The sequence below is a fragment of the Aplidium turbinatum genome, chromosome 1 (assembly GCF_918807975.1).
Source record: "Aplidium turbinatum chromosome 1, kaAplTurb1.1, whole genome shotgun sequence".
Lineage (NCBI taxonomy): Eukaryota > Metazoa > Chordata > Ascidiacea > Aplousobranchia > Polyclinidae > Aplidium > Aplidium turbinatum.
The window spans coordinates 59,861,328-59,886,806 of record NC_137472.1 but is presented as its reverse complement, the minus strand read 5'-3'; the positions used below and the strand labels follow the sequence as shown (position 1 = coordinate 59,886,806).

Here is a 25,479-nt window from a genome sequence, read left to right as displayed (position 1 = left end):
CAGTGCACATCTTTTCAAAACTTGATGTGCTGGAGAAAAAATGAATGCAGATTTGCAATCAACACAGAAAATAATCTAGAAAAGTTTAAATGTATATACCTCTGATTAAAAAAAAATAGGTAAAATTTGTTGACCAGTGCTATTAACGAGTTGGTCAGATGTCTTTTCTATCTTGTCATGTAGATGACTTTAAACCTTTTCTCATAAAAGTTATGCTTGCTACAACTGATCAAATAGCTTGTTTCAGATTTTGTTATGAGTCGTGTTATGTCGATTTAAGCATAATTTTAGTCAAGGTATCAGAAAGCAAAGTTTTCAAAACCCATATATTTCAAACTGTGAGACAACACATCTGATATGCACATTTATCTATTTTTTGCTGGAACTTTACTGTCATTTGTGTGTAAGTATAAATTTGCTCCTTTTTCTTTGGAAATTATCATAATCATACAACATCAACTTGATTGACAACTAGGCTATTATTGCATTAATGAGTAGATTCCTACTCCTTGTTTGTTAATAACTCGAGAATAAGTACATTGGTGTCAAAATTGTAATTCATTGGCTTAATCTATCTTTTTTTTTCTTTTGGCACAAACTACTTCATGAAAAGTACCAGTACTGCTATAACATTTCATTGTTAATTATTAAATTTTTCATGACTGATGTTTTTGTCGTGACTGCTGGGTGAAGAATAAATTTGATTGTTTTGCAGATCAAAGTTTTTGTCAAACTTCTGAAGTGTACAGGCTTGTCTACCATGACATCCAGGAAGGTCATTATGACAAATGTGTTCGATTATTAAATGGAACTCATGAAGTAGGCTGCCAATGTGAGTTGAATTGGTTTATTACAGACAAAATTGTTAATTGCTTAGCCTACTGCTTAAGTGCATATCAATTGTTTTACTATGACAAAAGCAAAAACCAAATCCTATCTAGTGTTAAGTAATATCATCAGTATTAAGTAATTGTATACCGGTTCCATACCACTAAAAGGAATCAATCGCATAATTCTGTCAACTTCCTTATAACTTGTATAGCCTATTTCATTCTTTTAATTGTCTACGGTAATGGTCTTCGACCAGATGTTTAGAACCAAAGAAATTGAGCCATGTGACAAGTGTTTACCAGTAGCCAAAGCAAAAGGATAGTGTCCATTTTTTCCATAATCGTCTGTGATGCTCAAAACCAAAGTGCATGAAATAATATCATGAGACAGATGTGTGTGGTCAAAAGAAAAACAAGCGACTGTGATTTCATGCGCAAGACATTGCACCTCAAAGATCCAATCACAGCTGGACTTTGTTAAGGTGAAAGAAAGGACAAAATGAATGAATACACGTTCTAATTTGTATATGCAGCACAGTGTGAAACAAAAATCAACTCTCCAACGCTGCATTGTTTTCAGAGAAAATTTGCGCAGGGAAAAAGAAGTTTCATTATCCTCACTAAAACTAAAGGAATAACTTTTTATGTGGAAAATTATATGATTCACATTAGCCTAATTGTGTTTCAGCAAGTGCAGAAGGAAATGTTGGGGTTTTGTTTCACATCAATGGAACAGAAGATATCAATAGGTTCATGAACATTCTATCGAAGCGTGATTATGTTTTACTTGTTGAAGCAAGTCTATTTAATAGGTAAGTGCTGAGTTTGGAAATGCTTCATGGTCACTAATGTGTATTACAGCATAAAAATGCGATGGGTTTTTATGCAAATTGTGAAAGTTATGATATGGATTTTTTTTAGCATGAATAAGCATTAAGCAGCACTGGCTATAATCTAATATTTGACGATGCTTAATCTAATTGCAGGTCTTTTGTCATAAGCATGTTGGGAATTAGTAACGTTCAGGGTATTCTGATATATGAAATTGATGACTATGACCCTACACAATGGTCTCCTGAGTCGGCTTGTCCTAATGAAAGAACAAGTGAGTGGGTCTTTAATGATCTTTAGTCTTCGTAATAAACCGGTTAGTGTAAGCGATCAAGGATCAGATGATTTTATTACTCTTTGGAAGTGTTTGTTTTTTGTTTTGTGTAAGGGGAATATTTTGTTGGTTCTGTGACATCGGAAGGATCCAGCTTTTAGCCTGATATTGTCAATCAATAAATAAAAAGATTATCAACTTTATTCCCTTTGATTCTCTGTGTAAACAACAGTTGAAGGCAAACCATCCTGACATAGAGATTTAAAACGTATAAGACACCTCATGTAGCCGCAGACGATGACTTTCTATCTCGATGTTAGGAGCCACGTCAGTGAAGCCTTTTTATAGTGCTTGCTTACGCAATGTTTTTTATAATTTTTTTGATATTTCTTGCTAAAACAAAAGCAGGTGTATAATATACATTATGCTTATGTGTTCTATACCTCATCCGGGTAGAATTTCGGATCCATTGAGCCACCTCTAAACATTAATGAATATCAATGAAATTTTACACATGGTGTTTTTTAACCAAAAGGAACGTTTTGGCAGGGTCAGACCAACAATTTTCCAAAATATTTTTTTTAGTGTACAACTAAGGACCACCCTATTTGACATAGGCCTATAATACATTTTATAGTTGAAAATATGCTTGTATTATTGAAAAATATTAAAAAAACAAGTGATTTTTGACTATTTTCGGTGTCGCGTGATTGCGCAATTTTTAAATCCCGTGTGCTACACCTGCATGATGTCGAAATCAGCTGAAATTTTGCAGGTGAGTTTGTATCACCCATCCACAGAGTATGCTAAAAGAAGAGCTGATTTGAGTAACATAACGGCACCAGCCACACCCTAGTGTATATGAATTTTAAAGTTTCTTTTGAATGATTAACAGCTAGTCTGTCTTCTAGGCTTGTACAACTCTTCGTATGGTCCTCATTATGCTCAATGTAAGAACCGTTGGAACTCGGTTGGCGATGGCCTCACGGAAATAAGCATTCCCTTTCCAATCTTTTACATTAAAAATTCAACAGTTCAAAAGAATTTAATCGACGTAAGAAATCTGATCAGTATCTTTTCAAGAGGATTACTATTTTATTCCAACCGTTAAGTTTACAATACCCACAATTTTTCAACATAGAATCGATGCTTTAAAATGTGAACACGTGGACTTCTATTTTTTGTGTTAAACAAAATACATATGTATAGTCACTATTCACCTAAAAACCCTGTTCACTCTTGTTGGGATTATCAAACGGTTCTTATTCAAATAGAATCTATTTGCATTAATCATTATTTAATATTTTTAATGTTTTTTTTTATTTAAATGTAGAATAAAGTACATAACTTTAAACTGCATTAATATTTGTCATGATCAATCTTGCTATTTGCAAACAACAGTGCTACAACCAGTACAACAGTCCAGAGAGACATCAATTATGTGCAGTGCAGATGAAGTCGCGTATGTTCGGAGCTGTAGATTCCGTCACTTGCTTGAGAAGGACAATAGTTCAATCAACGATTACTCAAGGTACGAAAACAAATTCCGAAAAAAATCATGTCATGCGACGATGTTCAGTTTGATTCCAGAGAAACTAACAAGGTTTTATGGGTCGTTCTGTAGCAGGGGTTTTCAACCTGGGGTCGCGGGTCGCTTTTTCGGAGGGTCACGAGACGTCTGAAAATCCAATGTATTGTTTTCAATTGTTTTTTGCCACTAAAGAAAAACTGTGTTTTTTCGCAATCGATCATTCCTTCACCTGAGGTTATTCTATTGGTTAAGCTTGAAGACGTTGCAAGGCTTTAACAATAGAAAAGCAATCGATGTTTTTCACGTAGTTCTTGTGTGTGTGATGTTTTGTGCAAGCTAAAGTTAAAAAGTAACCTCACTATGGCATAAAAGCAGTGTTGCCGTATTTGGAATCCTATGTCAAATATGGATTTGTCTGTAGACTATCATTTTCAATGACATTGAAAAAAATTCATTGTGCAGGGTATTTTGTGTAAAAGTTTTTTCAGCAACAGTTCCACACATTGACAAGTTTGTTAAAAAGATGCAGCACCAAACATCTCACTGAAGCTGAATTCAATAAACCCTAAAAAATTGCAATAAATTCAACCAGTGCAAATGTAGCTTTTTTTTCTCCTATAGTGTAGCCAAGCTTGATAGGAAATGGAAATAATAATTGAAGGAAATGTAAAAAAGATCGTACTAACATGGTGAAAAGACGTTTTTGGTTTCGGAAATGTGCATTAGAACAGCGAAACGAAACAAAACTGGATGTCGTCGTGAATCAGATTTGGTTAAATTTTGCGTTAACTATGCTTTTGTTCAATATATTTATACTAACGAGGCTACGTTGATTGCTTTAAGTGGGTCGCGGTGCAAAAAATAGTTGAAAACTCCTGTTCTATAGCAGCCGTACGATACTGCTAGATTAAAGCGATTAAAAATGCATCGAACAGCATCTCATCTCACATCAGCATCGACAGCTTGCAGTTTGCTTAAAATTTCGTCGTTCAATAGTCTTCTATCCGCTTTCGTTTATCCTGCTGCTGCTGTTTGTTGAACAATTTGCTCTCCTTCCCAGGCTCTAACGTTGAGAGCTCCTGAATTGCTTTGAACTGACGGGTTTTTGAAGGACTTCTCCTTGTTGTCCGAACGCAATACGTTCAACACGTAGGATAGCTGGCTTATCCCCCGACACCGCCGAACGACGTCGGGAAGTACCTATAGGCCTACTCTCTCCTCTGCTGAGTGCCAAGCAGGGATGAAGTTTAGTAGCATTTTAAATGGTCTTTGGTAAAACCCAATGGGGAATTGAACCTACAACATCTACCAACGCAGAGGCGAGCACTCAGACCACTAGGCCATTGTGTCGGTTGCTGTTGCTACTTCGGTAGCAATGTGACGATATTCCTTCATTTTTTTATAATACTCTCAAGTTAATAATGCATACGGTAACGTTTGTGTTCATAAAATTGTTGATAATTCTTCTATTTATCCTTTCAGTTGGTTTTTGTGACGTCTTGCAAGGAAAGAACGTAGTGACGTCATTGAAGCGTTTGAAAGCTCGCGATGGGAGTGCCGCGGATCCAGCCATCTTTATTACTGCTACAGTAAGTTTAGTAGCTCTCATGGTATGTGTTTTGTATAGCGCTATATCTCCATTGCAGGTAGCCTATGCCTTGCTCTCAACACTTTACAAGACAGACAGTGTAACCAGTGCATTGCTATTTTTTCTTTTGGCGATAATTTGTATCAAACTGCCTAACTATATCTTAGGATGTTGCTTGCATTATGGTGGCGGTGGGCCATCCCGCTTTAGAATTCAATAAACGGTTGTCAATCCTTCCAGCCGACAAATCAGTATTTTCAACATTGATTCAACTTCTGCAGACATTAAACCAAGGGCTGATGTGCTTACCAGGTAGAGTGTGATTTAGAGAGGTTGAAAAACACTGCCGCTTGCTCTTCATTTTCTTTATTTTGTGTCAAAGAAGCCTGGTCTTTGTCTTGAAACATCAGGGTCGACCAATTGTCTGTGACTCCTTTGTCTTCTTTCCATCGTTGGAATCTTCTATTGAAGAATAATTCACCGAAACACTAAGCCGCATATATTGTTCACAGCTTGACAGCCGATCGTTCATGACGACGTCCACTTCTCCTGGCGTTGATAAAGCAACTGGCTTCATCACTCTGCTGGGTGTAGCTCAAGCTCTTGGGAAGCTCAATGAAGACGAAAAGGAAAAGTTGCTGAGAAACGTCGTATTTGTGTTATTTGATGGAGTATGTTGGGATTTTTTTTGCGTCGCATGCTACTGTTGTGCCATGTATTTTAATAGAGGCACAAAGTATTTCATCAGAATAGCTTATAGTTATATTATTGCTTATTGATTATTATACGTTTGGTTAAATCCTCTCACATGGATCCTACATTTATTGATGATTAGCAATTCCCATAACACCGAGAAGCCAGAACTGAGGTTAAGAGTCTGCAGAAACCTTTTATTACTATAGCTTATAGTGCTTGAGATTTATTTCTTGCCAAAGGTATCTTTGTAGCGAAAACGTGTTTTTGACATGTAACCGTGTAACCGTGACATGTAACCGTGCCTTTCTGGCATCGATATTGTTTTGCCTGCATGAATAGCTGCGTACCATCACTTACTATTGCATGCGTTGAAGCTACAAGATTGCTACCAAGACTTGAACCAACAAACTACTTTCACAGGAGGCATTTGACAACATTGGGAGCGTGAGAATGGTCCAGGATATGATAAAAGGCAACTTCCCAGTGGTTGATGACATCAGCAAGGTAAGTTGGTGGATGTGCAGCGTTTGCTGACTTGTTTTCATAATCTAGAGTAGGCGAACGGAACGGACTAATTCTGGTGTCTAGTTTTTGAAATCTGCGCATTCGAGTTACTTTAGCTGAAGTTTTACATGAAAGCTAATTACGACATAACTTCCATTGATAGCAAACAATGGCAACATAGCATGACCTCATAAATATGTGTTTGACGTCACAATAATATAATTCCCATTCATTCAAAATTATTTTCGAATCGAAACGAAATTAAAACGAATTTAAAAAATCGCCCATTTGCTGCACCTAAATATTATGACGCCACAGTGCGAGCACCTATTTCAGTATATGGCAGGCACCTTACTGTCTGCACCTAATAGACGTGGACCCTGTTTAAACATACATAGTTCGATTAATTTCTATAGAAGTTAGAGTGATCATTCTTTATTACAAAATACATGGAAAATCAGCAGAGCCCTATTGGCATATGCATTTCGCTCTAACTTTAGAGCATCTTTAGTGCCTAAAAAGCAAACATAAGAAAGCAAAACCTAAAAACTGTCACTAAATAAATAAATAAATGAATCTGCAGTAGCCTAAGATACTGACCAAGACTAACTGCCAAAACTAACTGGTAGAATACTGCGTAAATATTAACTGGCTGCGTAAAATATTTATAGGCAAATTTAAACTATATTTAAACTAAACTACACGAACCTAACTACTATGACAAAATAATGATGACAATGCGCAAAAACAAACCAAGGTTGATGAGAGTCGAATGGCTAAAGCAATACGTACAAAATGAAACTGTGTGAAGATAGCATGTGAAAATAAAACTAAGTGACAGAACATAGCAAAATCAATGGGTCCATGACCTAAGTGTTAAGTGCAAATCAATAAGATAGCGCAGCGATAAATTCGCAATAAAATGAAGCTGGAAAAGCAGGACCAGCGATCAGAAACCTCTACTTAACAAGAGGCAAAATCATTCTCTTAATGTTAATCGAAGATTTGATTAGTGATGCCCATTTATCTTCGCACATGTCCAAATCTGCAACGGGTGGCTTTTCAACAAATGTTACTGTGAAACAGTCTGCAATAGATGGTTTTGTGTTTATGTACAAAGAGTGGCAGGAGGCGTAATGTTTGAGTAATGCCGCCTTATCACCCCCCGGACTGGTGTCAAAAGTGTTCCATTGCAGACCTATGGCCGGACCACCTGGTAGAAAAGCGATTAGAGGTTTGGCCAACATATTGTTCCGAGCAGAGTTTGCAGGAGGCAACATATATCCCGTAGTCGCTACAATTAAGGTCTTGCCGAAGTTTGATTACACTATCCCTAGATTGTATTACCCGGGTCCAAGGAACCATATTTTTATTATGGTTCCGGAAATTACCGCACAAAGCACAATGTCCACATGGTTTAGAACAGCCGAGTGTCTTTTCAAGATTGTCCGAAAGTGCAATTGGACGGTAGTTGGTCAGGGTGTTGCCAAGAGTGAGAGGTCTTTTATAAACAATGCATGCTGTCGGTTGTAGGGCTTTTTCTTTGGCAGTAAGTTTCATGGTAGTGGAAAATGAAGAAGCCCAAATTGTGCGTTTATTGGTAGTTTTGTGATTCTTGGGGCCAAACCGTTCCTTCCAATTTTTTGCTAATGTAGTGATGCGTTCTACCATGTTCTGTTTAAAACCAGAAAAATTACATTTATTCTGTAGTCTTCGTAAAGAGTTGAAAAAATCTTCATCCAGCTCGTTGAGACGTCTTAAACGTACACATTCACTAAAAACAATAGACTGGAAAATATGTGGGGGGTGAAAAGAAGAGCCGTGGAGGAAGGGTCTGTGTTTTGCTGTGGGCTTTTGGAAGTCTCTCGTGGTAAATCCTATTAGGTCAGATTGATCCGTAACATGAAGCACATCTAGGAATTCAACCTCTTGGTCCTTCAAAGCTGTATTAATGCAGCGAAATTTGAGCGAGAGGCCATATTTTGTAAACGCTTCTGTGAGCGTCTGTTGGATATTGCGTGTATATTCGGCTCCTTCCGAAATCCACATTATGTCGTCGATAAACCTAACAAACAATACAGTATATTTCAGTTGCTGGGCTAAGGACTTAATAATATAGTGGACTGCAATGTTGGCAATAGAAACCGAATGGTTGTCACCTGTGACAATACCGTTTTGCTGTTTGAAAAACGTCTCGCGATACTGAGTGACAACGTTATCCAAACAAAACATAACTAACTCAATCAACTTCGTTAAAACCGGAGTGCAATTTTACAGCTTCTCGCAATGACTGTACGATTAAATGTCTAGGGATGCTTGGGTAAAGAGCAGCAACGTCAGCGGCAACCAAAAAGAAAATAGGTTGCTCACCAGGTGGTGAGGAGCAATTATCGTTCAACCAACCTTCTTTCCATTTAACCAATTTCATGAGATAGTCCCGGCTATCTTTGCAGTATTCATTAACCATGTTTTTGCAGTAATCAATGCTAATGGGGTTGAGAATGGATTCCAATAGGGCTGTCACTCTGGAAGTGGTAATATTTCCAGCAGATTGTAAAGTTCGAACAGGAATATCAAAGACTGAAATGGTGTTTAATACTTCAGGAGGTAGTTTGTGGGTTTTAAACAGTGGATAAGTACAGGCTGGTGAACGGTTGGAGAAATATTTGGCTGAAGATCCAGTAACCCGTTGATATGCATTATGTTTAAATGTAAGTCCAGCAGTATGATAGAGTTGTGCTTCATTTATTACCCCTGTATCATGGAGAGTTTTGAGGTAAGAATCACATTGAGATCTAACATTTTTAAGGTATTTTTCGACACTTTTATTATGATTATTCAAGTCGGTTTGCTGGAAGTTAGATGAAAGTTCTCTGCGCATAATGGAATCGTAATCCACAAAATCAAGAACAACGATCTTACCATCTTTGTCCGACTTGCAAATTACAATAGCGTGATTATTGACCAAGGACTTCAGTTTCGTTAGACTTTTTTTGAGATCAAGGCTTAAGTTATTCTTGTGTGTGAATAGATACCTTGCATCTTCTTCTAGGTTCCTCATTTTTGATCTGATTGATTCTGTGTAAGCAATCGTTTTCTCGTCAAGTAGCGCTACATCTGGCCTAGAATATTTCGGGATTTTAAGTTTCTTAGGTACTTGCTGTAGTGGGGGTTGTGTGGAATCCTTAAAGATACATTCCCACTCGACCCTTTTGATGTGTTCTTGTGTGTTATGCCATTCATTGGTTTCCACTTGTTTGGACCACCGAGGTGTAGGGACAAAATTGAGGCCTTTCATGAGCAGAAGTTTGTCTGAATCAGTAAGTTTTGTTTTTGATTTATTCAATATCATGCTTTCCGCTATTTCAAGTTGGTTTTTTATCTTTTTAAAGGATACCCGACTTCTGTACCTAATTCTATCCTTTTTGTTTTTCGAAATATAAGTGGTAGGTTGCTCATTGGAAAAGCAGTTGGGTTTGCGTGATTTCTGTTTATTCTTTAACCAAAGCAGTTTGTCATGGTAGGAAGAATTGATTTGTTTCTGGAACTGAATTCTTCCCTCATCAACAGTATAGTTGGTAGGCAATTTGTCTCCCAAACATTTAATCTGGCGTGACAAATCTTCGAGTTGAGGCCTAATTTCTCTCGTTTGTTGGACAAGCAAAAGGTCATTGTCAATACCCTTCCTGTAAAAACTCCTAAGAAGAACTCTCTTCCTGAGGCATAGCTTTAAGAATAATAGTTTTGCTTTCAAAGTAGTTTGCTTTTTCCAGATCTTAATCACTGCATTCATTTTTGACAGGGATCTCTCCTTTCAAATCGACAATACATATATTGATTTCCATTAAAGATATAAGTACCTAAGAAACTTAAAATCCCGAAATATTCTAGGCCAGATGTAGCGCTACTTGACGAGAAAACGATTGTTTACACAGAATCAATCAGATCAAAAATGAGGAACCTAGAAGAAGATGCAAGGTATCTATTCACACACAAGAATAACTTAAGCCTTGATCTCAAAAAAAGTCTAACGAAACTGAAGTCCTTGGTCAATAATCACGCTATTGTAATTTGCAAGTCGGACAAAGATGGTAAGATCGTTGTTCTTGATTTTGTGGATTACGATTCCATTATGCGCAGAGAACTTTCATCTAACTTCCAGCAAACCGACTTGAATAATCATAATAAAAGTGTCGAAAAATACCTTAAAAATGTTAGATCTCAATGTGATTCTTACCTCAAAACTCTCCATGATACAGGGGTAATAAATGAAGCACAACTCTATCATACTGCTGGACTTACATTTAAACATAATGCATATCAACGGGTTACTGGATCTTCAGCCAAATATTTCTCCAACCGTTCACCAGCCTGTACTTATCCACTGTTTAAAACCCACAAACTACCTCCTGAAGTATTAAACACCATTTCAGTCTTTGATATTCCTGTTCGAACTTTACAATCTGCTGGAAATATTACCACTTCCAGAGTGACAGCCCTATTGGAATCCATTCTCAACCCCATTAGCATTGATTACTGCAAAAACATGGTTAATGAATACTGCAAAGATAGCCGGGACTATCTCATGAAATTGGTTAAATGGAAAGAAGGTTGGTTGAACGATAATTGCTCCTCACCACCTGGTGAGCAACCTATTTTCTTTTTGGTTGCCGCTGACGTTGCTGCTCTTTACCCAAGCATCCCTAGACATTTAATCGTACAGTCATTGCGAGAAGCTGTAAAATTGCACTCCGGTTTTAACGAAGTTGATTGAGTTAGTTATGTTTTGTTTGGATAACGTTGTCACTCAGTATCGCGAGACGTTTTTCAAACAGCAAAACGGTATTGTCACAGGTGACAACCATTCGGTTTCTATTGCCAACATTGCAGTCCACTATATTATTAAGTCCTTAGCCCAGCAACTGAAATATACTGTATTGTTTGTTAGGTTTATCGACGACATAATGTGGATTTCGGAAGGAGCCGAATATACACGCAATATCCAACAGACGCTCACAGAAGCGTTTACAAAATATGGCCTCTCGCTCAAATTTCGCTGCATTAATACAGCTTTGAAGGACCAAGAGGTTGAATTCCTAGATGTGCTTCATGTTACGGATCAATCTGACCTAATAGGATTTACCACGAGAGACTTCCAAAAGCCCACAGCAAAACACAGACCCTTCCTCCACGGCTCTTCTTTTCACCCCCCACATATTTTCCAGTCTATTGTTTTTAGTGAATGTGTACGTTTAAGACGTCTCAACGAGCTGGATGAAGATTTTTTCAACTCTTTACGAAGACTACAGAATAAATGTAATTTTTCTGGTTTTAAACAGAACATGGTAGAACGCATCACTACATTAGCAAAAAATTGGAAGGAACGGTTTGGCCCCAAGAATCACAAAACTACCAATAAACGCACAATTTGGGCTTCTTCATTTTCCACTACCATGAAACTTACTGCCAAAGAAAAAGCCCTACAACCGACAGCATGCATTGTTTATAAAAGACCTCTCACTCTTGGCAACACCCTGACCAACTACCGTCCAATTGCACTTTCGGACAATCTTGAAAAGACACTCGGCTGTTCTAAACCATGTGGACATTGTGCTTTGTGCGGTAATTTCCGGAACCATAATAAAAATATGGTTCCTTGGACCCGGGTAATACAATCTAGGGATAGTGTAATCAAACTTCGGCAAGACCTTAATTGTAGCGACTACGGGATATATGTTGCCTCCTGCAAACTCTGCTCGGAACAATATGTTGGCCAAACCTCTAATCGCTTTTCTACCAGGTGGTCCGGCCATAGGTCTGCAATGGAACACTTTTGACACCAGTCCGGGGGGTGATAAGGCGGCATTACTCAAACATTACGCCTCCTGCCACTCTTTGTACATAAACACAAAACCATCTATTGCAGACTGTTTCACAGTAACATTTGTTGAAAAGCCACCCGTTGCAGATTTGGACATGTGCGAAGATAAATGGGCATCACTAATCAAATCTTCGATTAACATTAAGAGAATGATTTTGCCTCTTGTTAAGTAGAGGTTTCTGATCGCTGGTCCTGCTTTTCCAGCTTCATTTTATTGCGAATTTATCGCTGCGCTATCTTATTGATTTGCACTTAACACTTAGGTCATGGACCCATTGATTTTGCTATGTTCTGTCACTTAGTTTTATTTTCACATGCTATCTTCACACAGTTTCATTTTGTACGTATTGCTTTAGCCATTCGACTCTCATCAACCTTGGTTTGTTTTTGCGCATTGTCATCATTATTTTGTCATAGTAGTTAGGTTCGTGTAGTTTAGTTTAAATATAGTTTAAATTTGCCTATAAATATTTTACGCAGCCAGTTAATATTTACGCAGTATTCTACCAGTTAGTTTTGGCAGTTAGTCTTGGTCAGTATCTTAGGCTACTGCAGATTCATTTATTTATTTATTTAGTGACAGTTTTTAGGTTTTGCTTTCTTATGTTTGCTTTTTAGGCACTAAAGATGCTCTAAAGTTAGAGCGAAATGCATATGCCAATAGGGCTCTGCTGATTTTCCATGTATTTTGTAATAAAGAATGATTAATTGATACTTGATGGAGAATCGCTGGCCCGCTGCTTCTTAGTCAGGAGATCCCCTAGCATATCCTTAATGGAAATCAATAAGTGAAGTTAGAGTGATTTAATCTAAAGTGAGATTAATAGGATATGTTTCCATCAAAGTAATGTTGCTGCATACATACATACTGTAGATTACCAACTTGAGCAATGGTCAATATTCAAGTTGAAATTGATGATAATGTTTGTTAGACAAATATTTTTGAGAACAGCCTTGCCCAAATGTAACTGTGCTTGCATCCTCTCAGATCCAGCCTCCCCCGTGGACATTGGATAGCTTGTATCGAGTCATTGAACTGGGGCAGCTAGGGAAGATAGAAGACACAGCGTGGCTCCATTACGATCCCTTAGCCAACAACACACAAACAACGGTAAATTATATTGCTTTATACACTAGGTCTGCGCAACTCGAATAGTGCAAGGGGCGCAGCAAGAAAACTCCAGTGCACTTTTAAGTTGGACCATCACTTTTGTCTGTGATGCAGTTAAGTAAAATGTCTGTTGCATACCAAGAAACCCAATGCCAGTCAAAAACATTTCGCCCAATAAACTCAGAAAAGAAAAATAAGGGAGTTTACGACTTGTGACCGCTGATATGTAACCGCATGCCAAATAGGTTGTGGCGCCATGCGATTCAGGAGCTGCCTCTCAATTTCATTTTACTTTTTAAATTGCAAATTGGTTGCGAGAACATTTATGCATCAATCTTGGTTGGTGTAGCACATTTATTCGAGAATTTTTTATTATTACAGACAATTTATGGCAATCTTTTTGGACATTCTCAACTCAGCAGAAAATCTTTTAATAGTTCCACAAACAAAACAAGCACCAAAAACGTCGCGATTTAAATCAAGACACTCCTTCAACAAAACCGATTCATTTCCAATTAATGTCACAATAGAGTGGCAGAACTTCTGGAACAACAAATCCCTCATTCCCTCCTGGTGGAGAATTACTCACACACCTAACAAAAGCTAGGGAGGTTTTTTCGGTCATTTATCGGTCTTTGACCAATTTTTTAGAAAAATGTCCGAAAAAATATAGTCAATTGACTATATATGACCAAAAATGACGAAAAATGACCAAAATAAATAAAATTGACCGAATTTTTTTCAAGTCATTTCGGACAAATGACCGAAAAGCCTCAGCGAAAAAAAAAAGAACAAAACCTCTCCCAGGCTTGACAAGGCCACCAGAAAATTATGATCCCAGCAAACCGCATCAGAACAAAACAAACTAAAACCAAAGGCAACCAATGGGGCCGACAACTCAACTGCCCAAAATGCAACGCCCCAAACTAGTCCACAGACCATCTCACATTGGAGTGCCCAGTAACCAAGCTTCAAGGATGCCTCACAGCCCACCAATGCAACAACGTCCTTATGGATTGGCTAAATGAAAACTGCTTGGACATAACGTCATAGGAAACTATAGCAAAACGTTACTTTATTACCAGGCAATGGCAACTTCTTCGTCAACAGATTGATCAGCTGTGACTTTCCTTATGAATTGCCTCCATTGTGCTGTGATTTTAGTAGCAATACCGGCATGCTTATTCTGTGGCGACAGGAAGGCAATAAAAACATTTGTTTTCCTTCAGACCGATATCAATGATATTCTTTCCAAGTTAAACACAAACTTGCCTTCGCCGGCCCTAAAGATCGAACGGCAGACATCAGGACCCAACATAGGGCTCCCTCCTTCGTCTCTCCATTCAATACTGAAGCAAAGACAAGTACCTGGAGTATTGCTGACCGACTTTGACAGCCAATACACGAACATGTATGTACTGTTGCAGTTTGGTAAGATAGAGCTGGAGTTTGCTTATTCGTTGACGCATCTTCCATTTATTCTTGATATGATTGCATTGACTTCCTCGTTCCCTAATATCGTACACGTAATCTTTTATCAAACAGAAGCTGTGATACGCCGTTGATATAAATGCATATTTACCCATGAGACAACATTACTAGTGTCAATTTGACTGATATACAGTTCATTAAAATCATATAGGCTATATAATAATAAAATAAACAATAAATACTATTTCATCATAGTACAAAAAATGCTCAATGCCAAGCAAAAAAAGCTAAGCAAAGCAAATTACATCAAATATAGTTGTTACTTTGTAAAACCTTCTACAGCCTGTTTCACCCTAAAAGGGGGATCATCAGAAGGCCTTGAAAAATACGTAGAGCAAGTTAAGGCTTATAATGGTTAATATCTTTTCAGACATTACCGATTTATTGCTTATTGCATAGTTTTCAGGGCCTTCTGATGATCACCCTTTTAAGGTCAAACAGGTTGTGGAGGTTTTAGAAAGTAATAACTATATTTGATGTAATAATAAAAGAATATTCTCAGTATGTTTACTGTGTAGGCTAGGTAATGTATCTTTTAAGAAGAGTGCAATTCTTCGTGCCGCAAACATGCAAAGACAAGAAGCACCATTAGATTCAACGTATTTGCTTAATACTATTTCATACTGGGATATATTATAAACTAATATGTGGAATCCGACACTACTGCTTGGTTCATGATAATATGTCTGTGACTTTTCTCATCAGGCATTACTTCAGCCGTTATGATGACTTGAGAAACTTGATCGGAAATTACAACAGCTCCGATACAGACGACAACATCCGTGCTCAGTTGCAACCTTTATCACAGGTTGGTGGTTTATTTGTGCTGGTTGTCCGCCAACAACCGCTTTTCAGGGCTGTGAAGTCGGAGGAACTTTGTAAAAGTTTTTTGTCCTCTATACTGCGTCCCAAAGCTTTACCAAGAAGTAGAAGCGTTTATTCTTGTCAGTTGTGACGTCGTTTCAATGTCGATCGAAACTATAGTGTAATTAAACTTTAAAAAAATGAGAAAAGGGAATAATTAAAACAATATCTGGTAACATTGAAGATAGAGTCGGCCAGTTACAAACCGAGGAGTGGGGGTCGTTTATTTTTTGTCCGACTCCACTACCCTGCCGCTAATCAGTATTCTCGAACTTTCCTCTGATCTTGATTATGACACTCAATAGTTTTGTTTGAATGTCCTGGATGAAACCCTCGTAGTGCGGATGTTCGTTCCGTTTTCTCAATTTGCTTCCAGTGGATTGAATTTTGCGTTCTTCCTAAGCCGTGTATCGTAGTACACCAGTTAAGCTTGACGTCCATGTTTGTTAGGTGCTGTTGGTTTACACTCCGTTATTTTATTATTTTTATTCCTAAAGATTTGGCTTTTGCGTCAAACTTTTCAACCTTTTCAGAAACTGACAAACGTATCAACGTCCCTGGCGCGAACTATTTACGAACTGGCATCGGGCGGTACCACGACGGTTCCTGCGAATGTGAATGTCGACGATTCGTTGGTGAGTCGATGTCTTCCTGCGTCATCATAGCATGGCTGGTAATGGCAACGGAACATGGCGGGCATGAATGCGTAATGATAATGCTGCAGAGGCCGCTTTCTAGACGATTATGAAAACAGATTTTCTTACTGTGTGGCAACCCAGTTTCGTCAAGTATTCTTAGTAACGTTCACGAAGTAAGCTACATTTATTTCTGCCAAATACTTATTGCTGGAGAAACCGAACTGCACTGTCAGTTCAAGATGTTCAAGTTCAGTTCAAGGATCAATCTATTTTCTTGCCTTTTGGTTAGGATTATCTTATTTTGGATGATACCAAACGCGCATGCCCAGTGGCAAGGGCATTGAGAAGTCGATCGTTGACCTGACGCCTTCCCGAACAGCAAATCAACCTTTTATATTTGATTCAACGTCTGCAGACGTCGGATCAATGCAAAAATGGTTGATTTACTGTTTGGGAAGGTTGCATGGGATGCTTGCGGTCCATGACACTGCGACAACAGTCTGGTGCAGCTAATATCCCAGACAGCAAAATTAGTCATTTTTTACATTGTTTAAACGTCTGCAGACGGATTTTACTGTCTGGTATATATTGTCACCTGAATTCCTACCTCTCAAGCAAGAACAAAAGTATTCAGCGTGTGGACAAATTATTCTAATCAGTCATTCTTGTGTCTTACAGATGACAGAGCTGCTTTTCTGCTTTCTTTACAAACCAAACTGTGACTTGTTCAAAGAAACTCGAGATGCTTTTGCTACAAACAATTTGCCTGATCATTTCGATAGGTAACTTGTGCATTTGTTAAGGTTGTGAATGTATTTTATATTCTGCGTGTCCACATCGCCGTTACAACAGTTTGCAATTCATTTTTCCTTTTTTTTCTGGTCGATTTTGTCTCTAGTTGTCCCAGGCAAAGCCATCAAAGTCCTCAAAGTTCAGCTCTTCGCCAATTATTTTTTAAGCGTACAACTTTTACAGCCAAGTACAGAATTGAATCTGTGGTCATGCTTAGTTTGCCATGCTGACCTGTAGACCAAAGAACATGATTACTCACAATTCCATTTTCTCATAATTGGTTGAACTAAAGTGCAGAGATTAAACTTATGTCTAGAAGAATTTTCGAAAGCTAAAGTGTCTTCATTTTCAGTGCTGCTTAGTGTTTTTTTTTTTTTTTTTTCAGGACAGTTTAATTTTGGAAACGTTGCTAAACATAAGATTAGTATCTACATTTCGGGCTCTTTATTTTTTATTCGGTGGAACTATTTCTTTTTCTATGCCATCAGATATGTGAGTGCAAGCTCAGCTCTAAGCCCTCACGGAAACATCTCATTGTATCTCTTGGCTTCATTCACTGGAGAGAAGATCATTGATGCCACACAGTGCTCTAACCCTGACGTTCAGGTGAGTGTTGAAATGCTTGTGCACAGGCCCGGATTTAGGGGAGCAGAAGGTGCAGGTGCCCCGGACCCCCTTTTGAAGGGCCCTCGAACGTAGAAAAAATGTGATTTTGTGTTATAATTTTTTTTTCAGCCCTTGAAATTTCTGCAAAATGCTGTGCAGTGCTGGATTAATGCTACTGTAGTCGTAGAGATGGTTTTTTGTACGGGGGCCCCCCGATCTAAATGTGTCACGGGCCCCCATCAGCTAAATCCGCCCCGCTGGTGCAGTATCCCAGACAGCAAATCAAATGTCTGCAGACGTTGATTAAATGTAAAAAACGGTTGATTGACCGTCTGAGAACGGTCAACTTGCGGGAACACTGCTTAATTGCGGCAACGTTCTGTTACAGAACCAAACTGTTGGCTACTATCACTTGAAAGGACCAATCAACGGTAACAGCACTTGTGTCCTTTCCTCGTCCTTTCTCACTCCCGCCGTGTTCGACACAAGCGACTTGTCTCAATGTAAGTTGTCGATTGGTTTGACAGGTTTCATTAAAGAAAGTTTGGTTTCATTTGATTGTGATGCAAGAAACCATAAAGTCACGTGGTCTTGCTTAATTCTTGCAACATTCAATCTCTGGAGCTACTTATTTAGATTGTAAGCAACAAAACATAGCGCAAGACATGCCGCAGTTGCAACCTGCGTACTGTGTATTGCCTGTCGGTAGACGTCAGGCAAGCTAGAAACTAACGTTGAAAAGACGTTGTTGGCCATTTCCTTTCAATAGCGCTCTTTATGCAAGTATCTGTCCGTTGCTTTTCATACTCTACGAATCCTCTACTAACAAAGCGATGCTTTATATTCGAAGCTCCTGGCCCATGGACTGAGAGTAGATGGTCAATCACCGCCTTCAGGTTACGTGTGTTCCTCATTCAAGATCAAACCAGCCAGGTGAGACATGCAGGGTTTTTTTTAAGGTTTAGTTTGGGTGACCGCTAAGTAGTTTTAAGAGACCGCAAGTGTTTCATTTAAAACATTTAAAATTACCAAAAAGTAGCCATATTTGCTTAAACGAATTATTTATTGGGCTACTGTAGTTGCAAGTCCAAATTTTGGAAAACCGCTGGAGAAATTTGGGGGACCGTTTCGGTCCCCCAAAACACCTTAAAATAAACACTGGAGACATGCAACCACACAGTGGATGTAACTGGACAATATTCTGCTTGACATTTTTGAACTAGGCTTTATGCCTGGTTGTTAGAAGATTTAGATTACGTGGATAGGAAGGCAAGGAAGCCAATCTGTGTCCACCTTCAGTATGTCAGTAAATGAACTGAATTCTGAATTGATTTTAACTACGAAAAAGGTTTAAATTACATCATCGCACTCTATGTGTTTTTAACTATCTCTTTGGCACCTGTCATTTTACTTCCAGGGTCTGACACTCTTCGCTGGCTTACTGGTTCTCATAGCCAGCTTTGTTGTGGTTTACTTTGTACGGGAGAAAGCGGACAAGTTATTTCGGACAGAAGTTTCTGTTTGAATTGTCGTTTGGAAACTGGTTTAATCCGGTTTGTGGTGGCAAAAGCCAACTAAGGAACAACTGGCTTTACTTCTGTACCTCTCTTTGTTGTAAATCTTTAGTGCACTGACATGTCGCAACTCGCAAGTAATCTTGAAATTGTTTTGTGTTTTATTCATGATTTGTATAAAGTGCGGAAGTTACAAATGTTTCTTCATCGAGTGTGGCTGATACCTTGCCCATCACAATCTGTTTTTGCTCGCTATGTGGTCCTTTCCCAGGTGTCCCGTCTCCCTCGTTGGCCCCACTGAAGCTGAACGATACTCCCGTCACCGCCCCAGATATGAATTTTTTTTCGGAATACACGGAAAAGGCTGCTAAAGAGCAGCCGGTTGTTAATAGACCTTTCGCTCCTCTTGGAGGATGGTACGATTGTCAATGATACGAGTCTTCAAAATCCTTCTCAGCGCCGCACTCGTTGGAAGAAGATGCTAGTCCTCATTGATGCACAATTAAACGGAAAAGTCCGACACTCCTTCAGAAACGACAATCCAGTGTTACTGACTAGCCTGTCTATCAAACCAATGAGGATTCAACCAGGCTAATGGCCCGGCAGCTCCTACTTTGTATGTATCTTTTTTGTTGATTTTTTTTTTGTTTACCAGACGTATGTTCAAGGTTCACTTGCAACCTTGCTTGACAAATGTCTTCTCCTGATTACTGTATTTCGCTTCTGGTCCAATTAGGCAATTAAGTCGCGTATGCCCTTTTTATTGTATGAACGGTCTTGATAAGATATTTGTTTGGCTAAAGTTGCTTCAGAAGCTTCATTCTCGTTTTTTATGACTCTGAGCAGTGACGTAGCTAGAAAAATAGGAATGTGGACAAAAGTAACTGATGGGGCACAAATGTTTTAATGCTTGAAATAAAGGTTTTATTTAAAAATGTAGCTACTAAATATTCCCTAAACTAACTCTCAAAAATGGATTTCTCGATTTGTTTCATATTGCCTCCTTCCATTTTGTTTTGGTTGATTGTTTTGTTATTCGTAACAACGCCGCTTTGTCATTCAGACTCTTGATCGAGATGAAGCGGCCAATCACCTGTTGTTTGTAATTCTCACCAAGCAAGCAGATGAACATAATATTTAGTCAATTGAATTTTGTGTATTACTCAATCAGTAGCATTTGCCTCAACTGCGACCAGCACATTCCGCGTTTCTTCAACAACCAGATGAAACTGAAGAGTGTATGTCGTGACGTCATCGCTATTTTTGTCTGATTTTTCGTCAATAAAAACTGTGACGTCATGGCTGTAGCAAATTCACGTTTTGTAGAAGAGAAAATTGAGTGAGTTTAACAAGGAGATGATTTGAAGACAGGGTTGATGAAGATGGCTCATATTTTTATTGCTTTCTGTTGGAACTAAAGCATCACTGGATGTCGCAAGTGACAATCCACCACCAGGCCGAGGTAAAGTGCGCTGGTTCGCTCGGCATCACATACCTCAGAATATTCTCGGACAGAAAACCAGCTATTTTTTTTACATTGAATCAACCTCTTAAAACGTTAAAGCAATGAAAAATTGACTTGGCTTTGACGAGACCAACTACGAGCACTAACTGGTCGGTCAATGCTTAGAAATGACGTACGTATCTGGCAACACTTTAGAGAGGCGCTTCTAGAGCAAGAGTTTGCACCATCAAAATGTTTTTGGGTGTGCATTCATATCTATTCGATAACCGGGAGGCTTTTAAGCTCTCGGCGACCATGGCCTCCGAAACTACTGCGCGGGTAGGCCATGTTTGATTGTGGGCTAACTTTTCTCCGATCAGTTCGAATTTCAAAATATCTCCGCGCGCAAAGTCTTTCTCACGCCAAAGAGAAATATTGCTGATGAAAGTTTGGAAAAAAGTCTGAGCGTAGACCTATCAAAATTTATAGACTAGAACTAAACTTACTGTGCATTTAAATGCAACTGCAAAATATGTTTAAAAGCCTTGTTTGCGTTCTTATCTGAATGAACCCAAAAACACATTAATTAACGGATTTTTGAAAACACAGATTTTTCATTTTGGCTGCTTTGGGGCGCGAGAGTTTGGTTTCCGGGAAGAAGCTCTAGTAGACCATGCTTGGTTGTCGGAAAAATAAAGGAGCTTAGAGGCTTGAACCGGGTTTTAAAATTGTCTTCTTTTAAGATAAACTTAATTCCCTTTGTAATAGAAACCACACGTAACTAGCATAGAGGTTTGGTTTGGTTTTTGAATCTTTATCCTCGGACTGACAAGGCCTTGATAGGTTATTCCTGGTAGTTTCGCATAATTTTATTGCCGGGGAATTATTTCATTCACTAGGTGCCGATGAATGGAAAGCAGTCCAGAAACGCATTGCTCAAGCGCACACCCTGAGAGTCGAACCAGCGCCGCGTGATCTTGAGCCGGGCGCGTATCCACTGAGCTAACGGGGCGAACGTAGCCAGGCTTAGGTCCAGTGGCTAAAGATAATTGGAATATCAGTTGCAAATGAAGTAGAATTTAGCTCTTGTGACCCTTTTTGAAGGTCCCTTCAGCTGTCACTATACGTTCATTTTGCTGTGCATGCAAATTTAAATAACATCGTTGCCGTTGACTATAAAATTATTGATGATAATGTTACCTATTCGGAATCAGAGTAACATTGGTTGATCAAATCTTTATCCTCGGACTGGGAAAACTTCTTAGAGAGCTTTAATCCTAGTAGCTTCCCATGCTTGTAGAGGCTTTAAACCACTGACAAAGTCCCGGTTACTGAATTTGGCAGAGTAACGTTTATGCTTGTTGAAGTGTTGTCGGTGAATTTTTCTATCTACAAGATTCCGTTAAATGGAAAGCAGTCCTTGGAATGAGTTGCTCAAGTGCACACCCCGAGAGTCGAACCAGCGCTGTTTGATTTTGAATGCACCTAGTTTCTGCACCTAGTTTCTGCAGTTTCTGCATGCACCTAGTCAGTAGTCAGGTGCTTAACCAACTAAAGCTATGAGGCGGCAAATAATGCACAATCTCTAGCTGGAAGTTACGAACGGGACTTTAAACGGTTTTTGTCAACCATTTAACTAGAAAATCCTTTTTCAGGAAATAGCTTGTTGCATAATTAAATTAACACCAGCTGCGAGGCTTAGCTAAACGTGCAAACATCGCCTTTAATAAATAGACAATATACCGTATGCTAGTATTTATTTGGATCAGACCAATTAGTCAAGTTTATTTCAAGATAGTCCCATATTCTGTTCTACAGTAGTCTATGTATAATAATAGAAAATACAACATTAGCAGTACGTCCATATGTACAAAAGGAACATTAGAAAGTTAACTGAAGTGCGACATCCGAATCAGAGATAACGATCTCGTGGAGTAGGCAGCAGTCAGTGTCTTCTAAAAGAAACTATTGAACCAAGGCAATTACAAATTTTACGATTTCCCATACTACGGCATAATTTGTTGTGAATAGATTTAGCCTATCGGTGTCATCCATCATTTCATCTTCAACCATTATTCTAGTGTAAACCTGGGTTCAACACAAAACAAAAACATTTGACAAAAATATGACGACAACTTGTGACAAATATTTTTGATAGCAATTTTAATCGGTATTAGATTGTAGCCTAATAATTAAACTGGCCATAAGCAAAGCAATGATTCGAAGAAGCACTGCAAAGGATGCTCAGGATGACGTTAAATATGAAACCACGGAGGCATCAAACAAAGGTGTTAAGGTGAGTTTTACGTTAATGTCTAACATGTTTCATACAGCTTGAACTACTTGTGTAGGCTACTATTTGAGTGACAAGAACGATGGTAGCCTTGCATAATGCATATTCTGTTTAGTCCTTTTGCTTTCTTTAAAAATGCCTTGTTTGGGGGGCCCAGCCGTCTCATTGATACCGAACACAAATTATTCTTTCAGCGACCCTGCTCAAACGCATTATATTGACCGAGCAGGCTGCGCAGGACGATCGTGTTTTAAAACCATCAATATGATAAAAATTTACTTGAGCATTCCTAAACAAAGAAAAATATGATATTCCAAAATAAAGATGACTCACCCAAACGTACATATAACAAAAAAACTGTTCTAGCGTTAATAACCCCTGTCTATTCTAAACGAGCGAAGTTAGAGTTGAGAGGTGTTTTTTTCAATATACAGTTATTGTACAACGCGTACTGCATCCCAATTATGATCTACAACTGTAATAGCTGGTCTGTTACCAAAGCAAGTCTTGAAAGATTGGATGCCTGTCATCGAAGACATTTACGTGTCATAACTGGTCATACTTGGCCAAACAGTCTTATCTCGAACAAAAATCTATACAAAATATGCAATAGTGAACCATTGTCTTGCAAGATCTCCACCATGAGATGGAACATGTTTGGACACATTCTGAGACTTCACCAGGACTCACCTCCTCAGAAAGCCCTTGAATTTGCAATAATTGGCAGCAAAAAGTACCAAGGCCGAACCGGACGTCACCGTACCAATTTATTACAACTGCTGAGATCTGACATCAGAAAAGCTGGCCTGGGATCCTTGCTCAGCACACCACATCTCCATCGATTGCAAAACATCGCAAAGGACAAAACAGAATGGAGATCCTATCAACCTTGTTGAAAGACTGATCGAAGCCAGCGGATGCCAAACGATTTGGCTACACTGGCGGCGGAGACAGTTACAATAATACAGTTTAAGCCACCAGGTGTCAAACCAGGTTCGTATTGTTGTAAAGCCATCGCCTTCTCTGCTATTCTGCTATACCATTCCACTCCATTCTCACTTAATAGTGACAGAATAAAAACTACAGCATCCTTCAGTCGTAGTTCATGGCAGCTTGGTTATCATTCATAACTTCTGCAGCATTCGATGGAGTGGTATGTGATTTGTTTTTATTTATTTGCATCAAGACACAAAGTCCATACAATACATATGCAAACTGCTACAACACAAGATCTCCAATGACTTTACTTACGCCAATAGATTAACCTTGCTCTGTAAGTAGCGACTATTAAATATATTATAGACATACCACATCATGCTGCATTAACATGGGCTGAAGGTAGGTTGTTTACGATATACGTCATACTTCCACTAAGTACGTCACACCTTTACTTGCAGTGCAGGTAGCTTGTTGACGAAATACAGAAATATTAACTTTGTCTCGCGGTTCGGAAGAAAAGTATATGAACACAATCAGGAAACTGTAGGCTATGATGTCATTGCTCAGTTCATACAAATTTATTTAAACTAACGCTTCCAAAGGCGGCTAAACATTTTCCATGACCTGGAAATTAGTGCTTTATTGAGCTTGAATAATAGAAACCAAATTAGCATGGCCTACTTCAGTTGTTAGACTTATGCCTTGTTTGAAAGAACTCACAACTCTAGTTACCGTATTTACTTGATTGTAAGCCGCGCTTGATTGTAAGCCGCCCTTGATTGTAAGCCGCATGTGATTGTGTTAAAAATTTAATGTAAGCCGCCCTTGAATGTAAGCCGCAAATACTGTTTACACGCAAAGCTAAAACTGTTTACTGTTAAGTACCATAAATAAAACTGACAACTCCTTTTTTTCTTTCGAATGCACGTCATTAATGCATGTGACAATTTAAAATGCACGTCACAACTTCACAATTGTCGGCATCAGACAACGCAGTGCGGCAAAACATCTATGGCAAAGTCGACAAGGAAAAAGGCAAAAAGAAAAAAGAAAAAATGTAAGCCGCCTTTGATTGTAAGCCGCCTTTGAATATAAGCCGCAAACATGATGGAAAAAAAAAACTTTATAAGCCGCGGCTTACAATCAAGTAAATACGGTATGCTTAGAGTGACGCTGTGAAAGCACGTAGTGGATTAAAGTAAAATTATTGGAATGAAAATTTTTGTATGATGCAATTGTGTGACTTCCTTTCTAGAACAAATTCCACAATATAACTTGCCAGAGGGTGTTGACTTTTGGACTTGCCATTGGAATTGCATGGCTTGTCTGCTTGTACTTTGAAATACAGAAAACTAGTTTTATTATGACACTTATCGGTCCTGCAAAGCCTACACCTTCGCATTCATCAACATTTGAAAGTGCAGCTGTTGCAAGTGATGCTGGTCCATGCTCTGAGGTTGGAAGAGACATTCTCCAGCGAGGTGGATCTGTGGTTGATTCAGCCATTGCAGCGATGCTTTGTGTTGGAATGATCAATTGTCACAGGCAAGCATTCTTGTGTCAGATTAAATTCAAAATGCTTTTTTTTTCAAAAAATAATCTACTGTATGTTAAAAGTGATTGGCTTTTTATGCAAAAGTATTATAATGCAA

General features: G+C 38.6%; 1 protein-coding gene across 2 annotated transcripts; it reads left to right on the top strand.

Annotated features, from left to right (window-relative positions):
- The first annotated feature begins 255 nt into the window (after window positions 1-255).
- Window positions 256-20,450, top strand: LOC145784255 (nicastrin-like). 2 transcript variants are annotated; one of them, XR_014290993.1, is made up of 19 exons: window positions 256-403; window positions 716-832; window positions 1,519-1,642; window positions 1,817-1,935; window positions 2,847-2,989; window positions 3,337-3,466; window positions 4,949-5,055; window positions 5,567-5,725; window positions 6,171-6,254; window positions 13,124-13,246; window positions 14,476-14,657; window positions 15,443-15,545; window positions 16,135-16,236; window positions 16,918-17,021; window positions 17,520-17,637; window positions 18,026-18,140; window positions 18,488-18,570; window positions 19,055-19,767; window positions 20,215-20,450. XR_014290993.1 is itself a non-coding variant. In XM_082596046.1 (18 exons), the coding sequence occupies exons 1-18, from the start codon at window positions 358-360 to the stop codon at window positions 19,160-19,162; spliced, it is 2,067 nt and encodes a 688-aa protein (XP_082452172.1). In that variant the 5' UTR covers window positions 256-357; the 3' UTR covers window positions 19,163-20,450. The 2 variants fall into 2 exon arrangements, 1 of the variants encoding a protein (XP_082452172.1); XM_082596046.1 differs by having other exon boundaries at window positions 19,055-20,450.
- The last annotated feature ends 5,029 nt before the right edge of the window (window positions 20,451-25,479 follow it).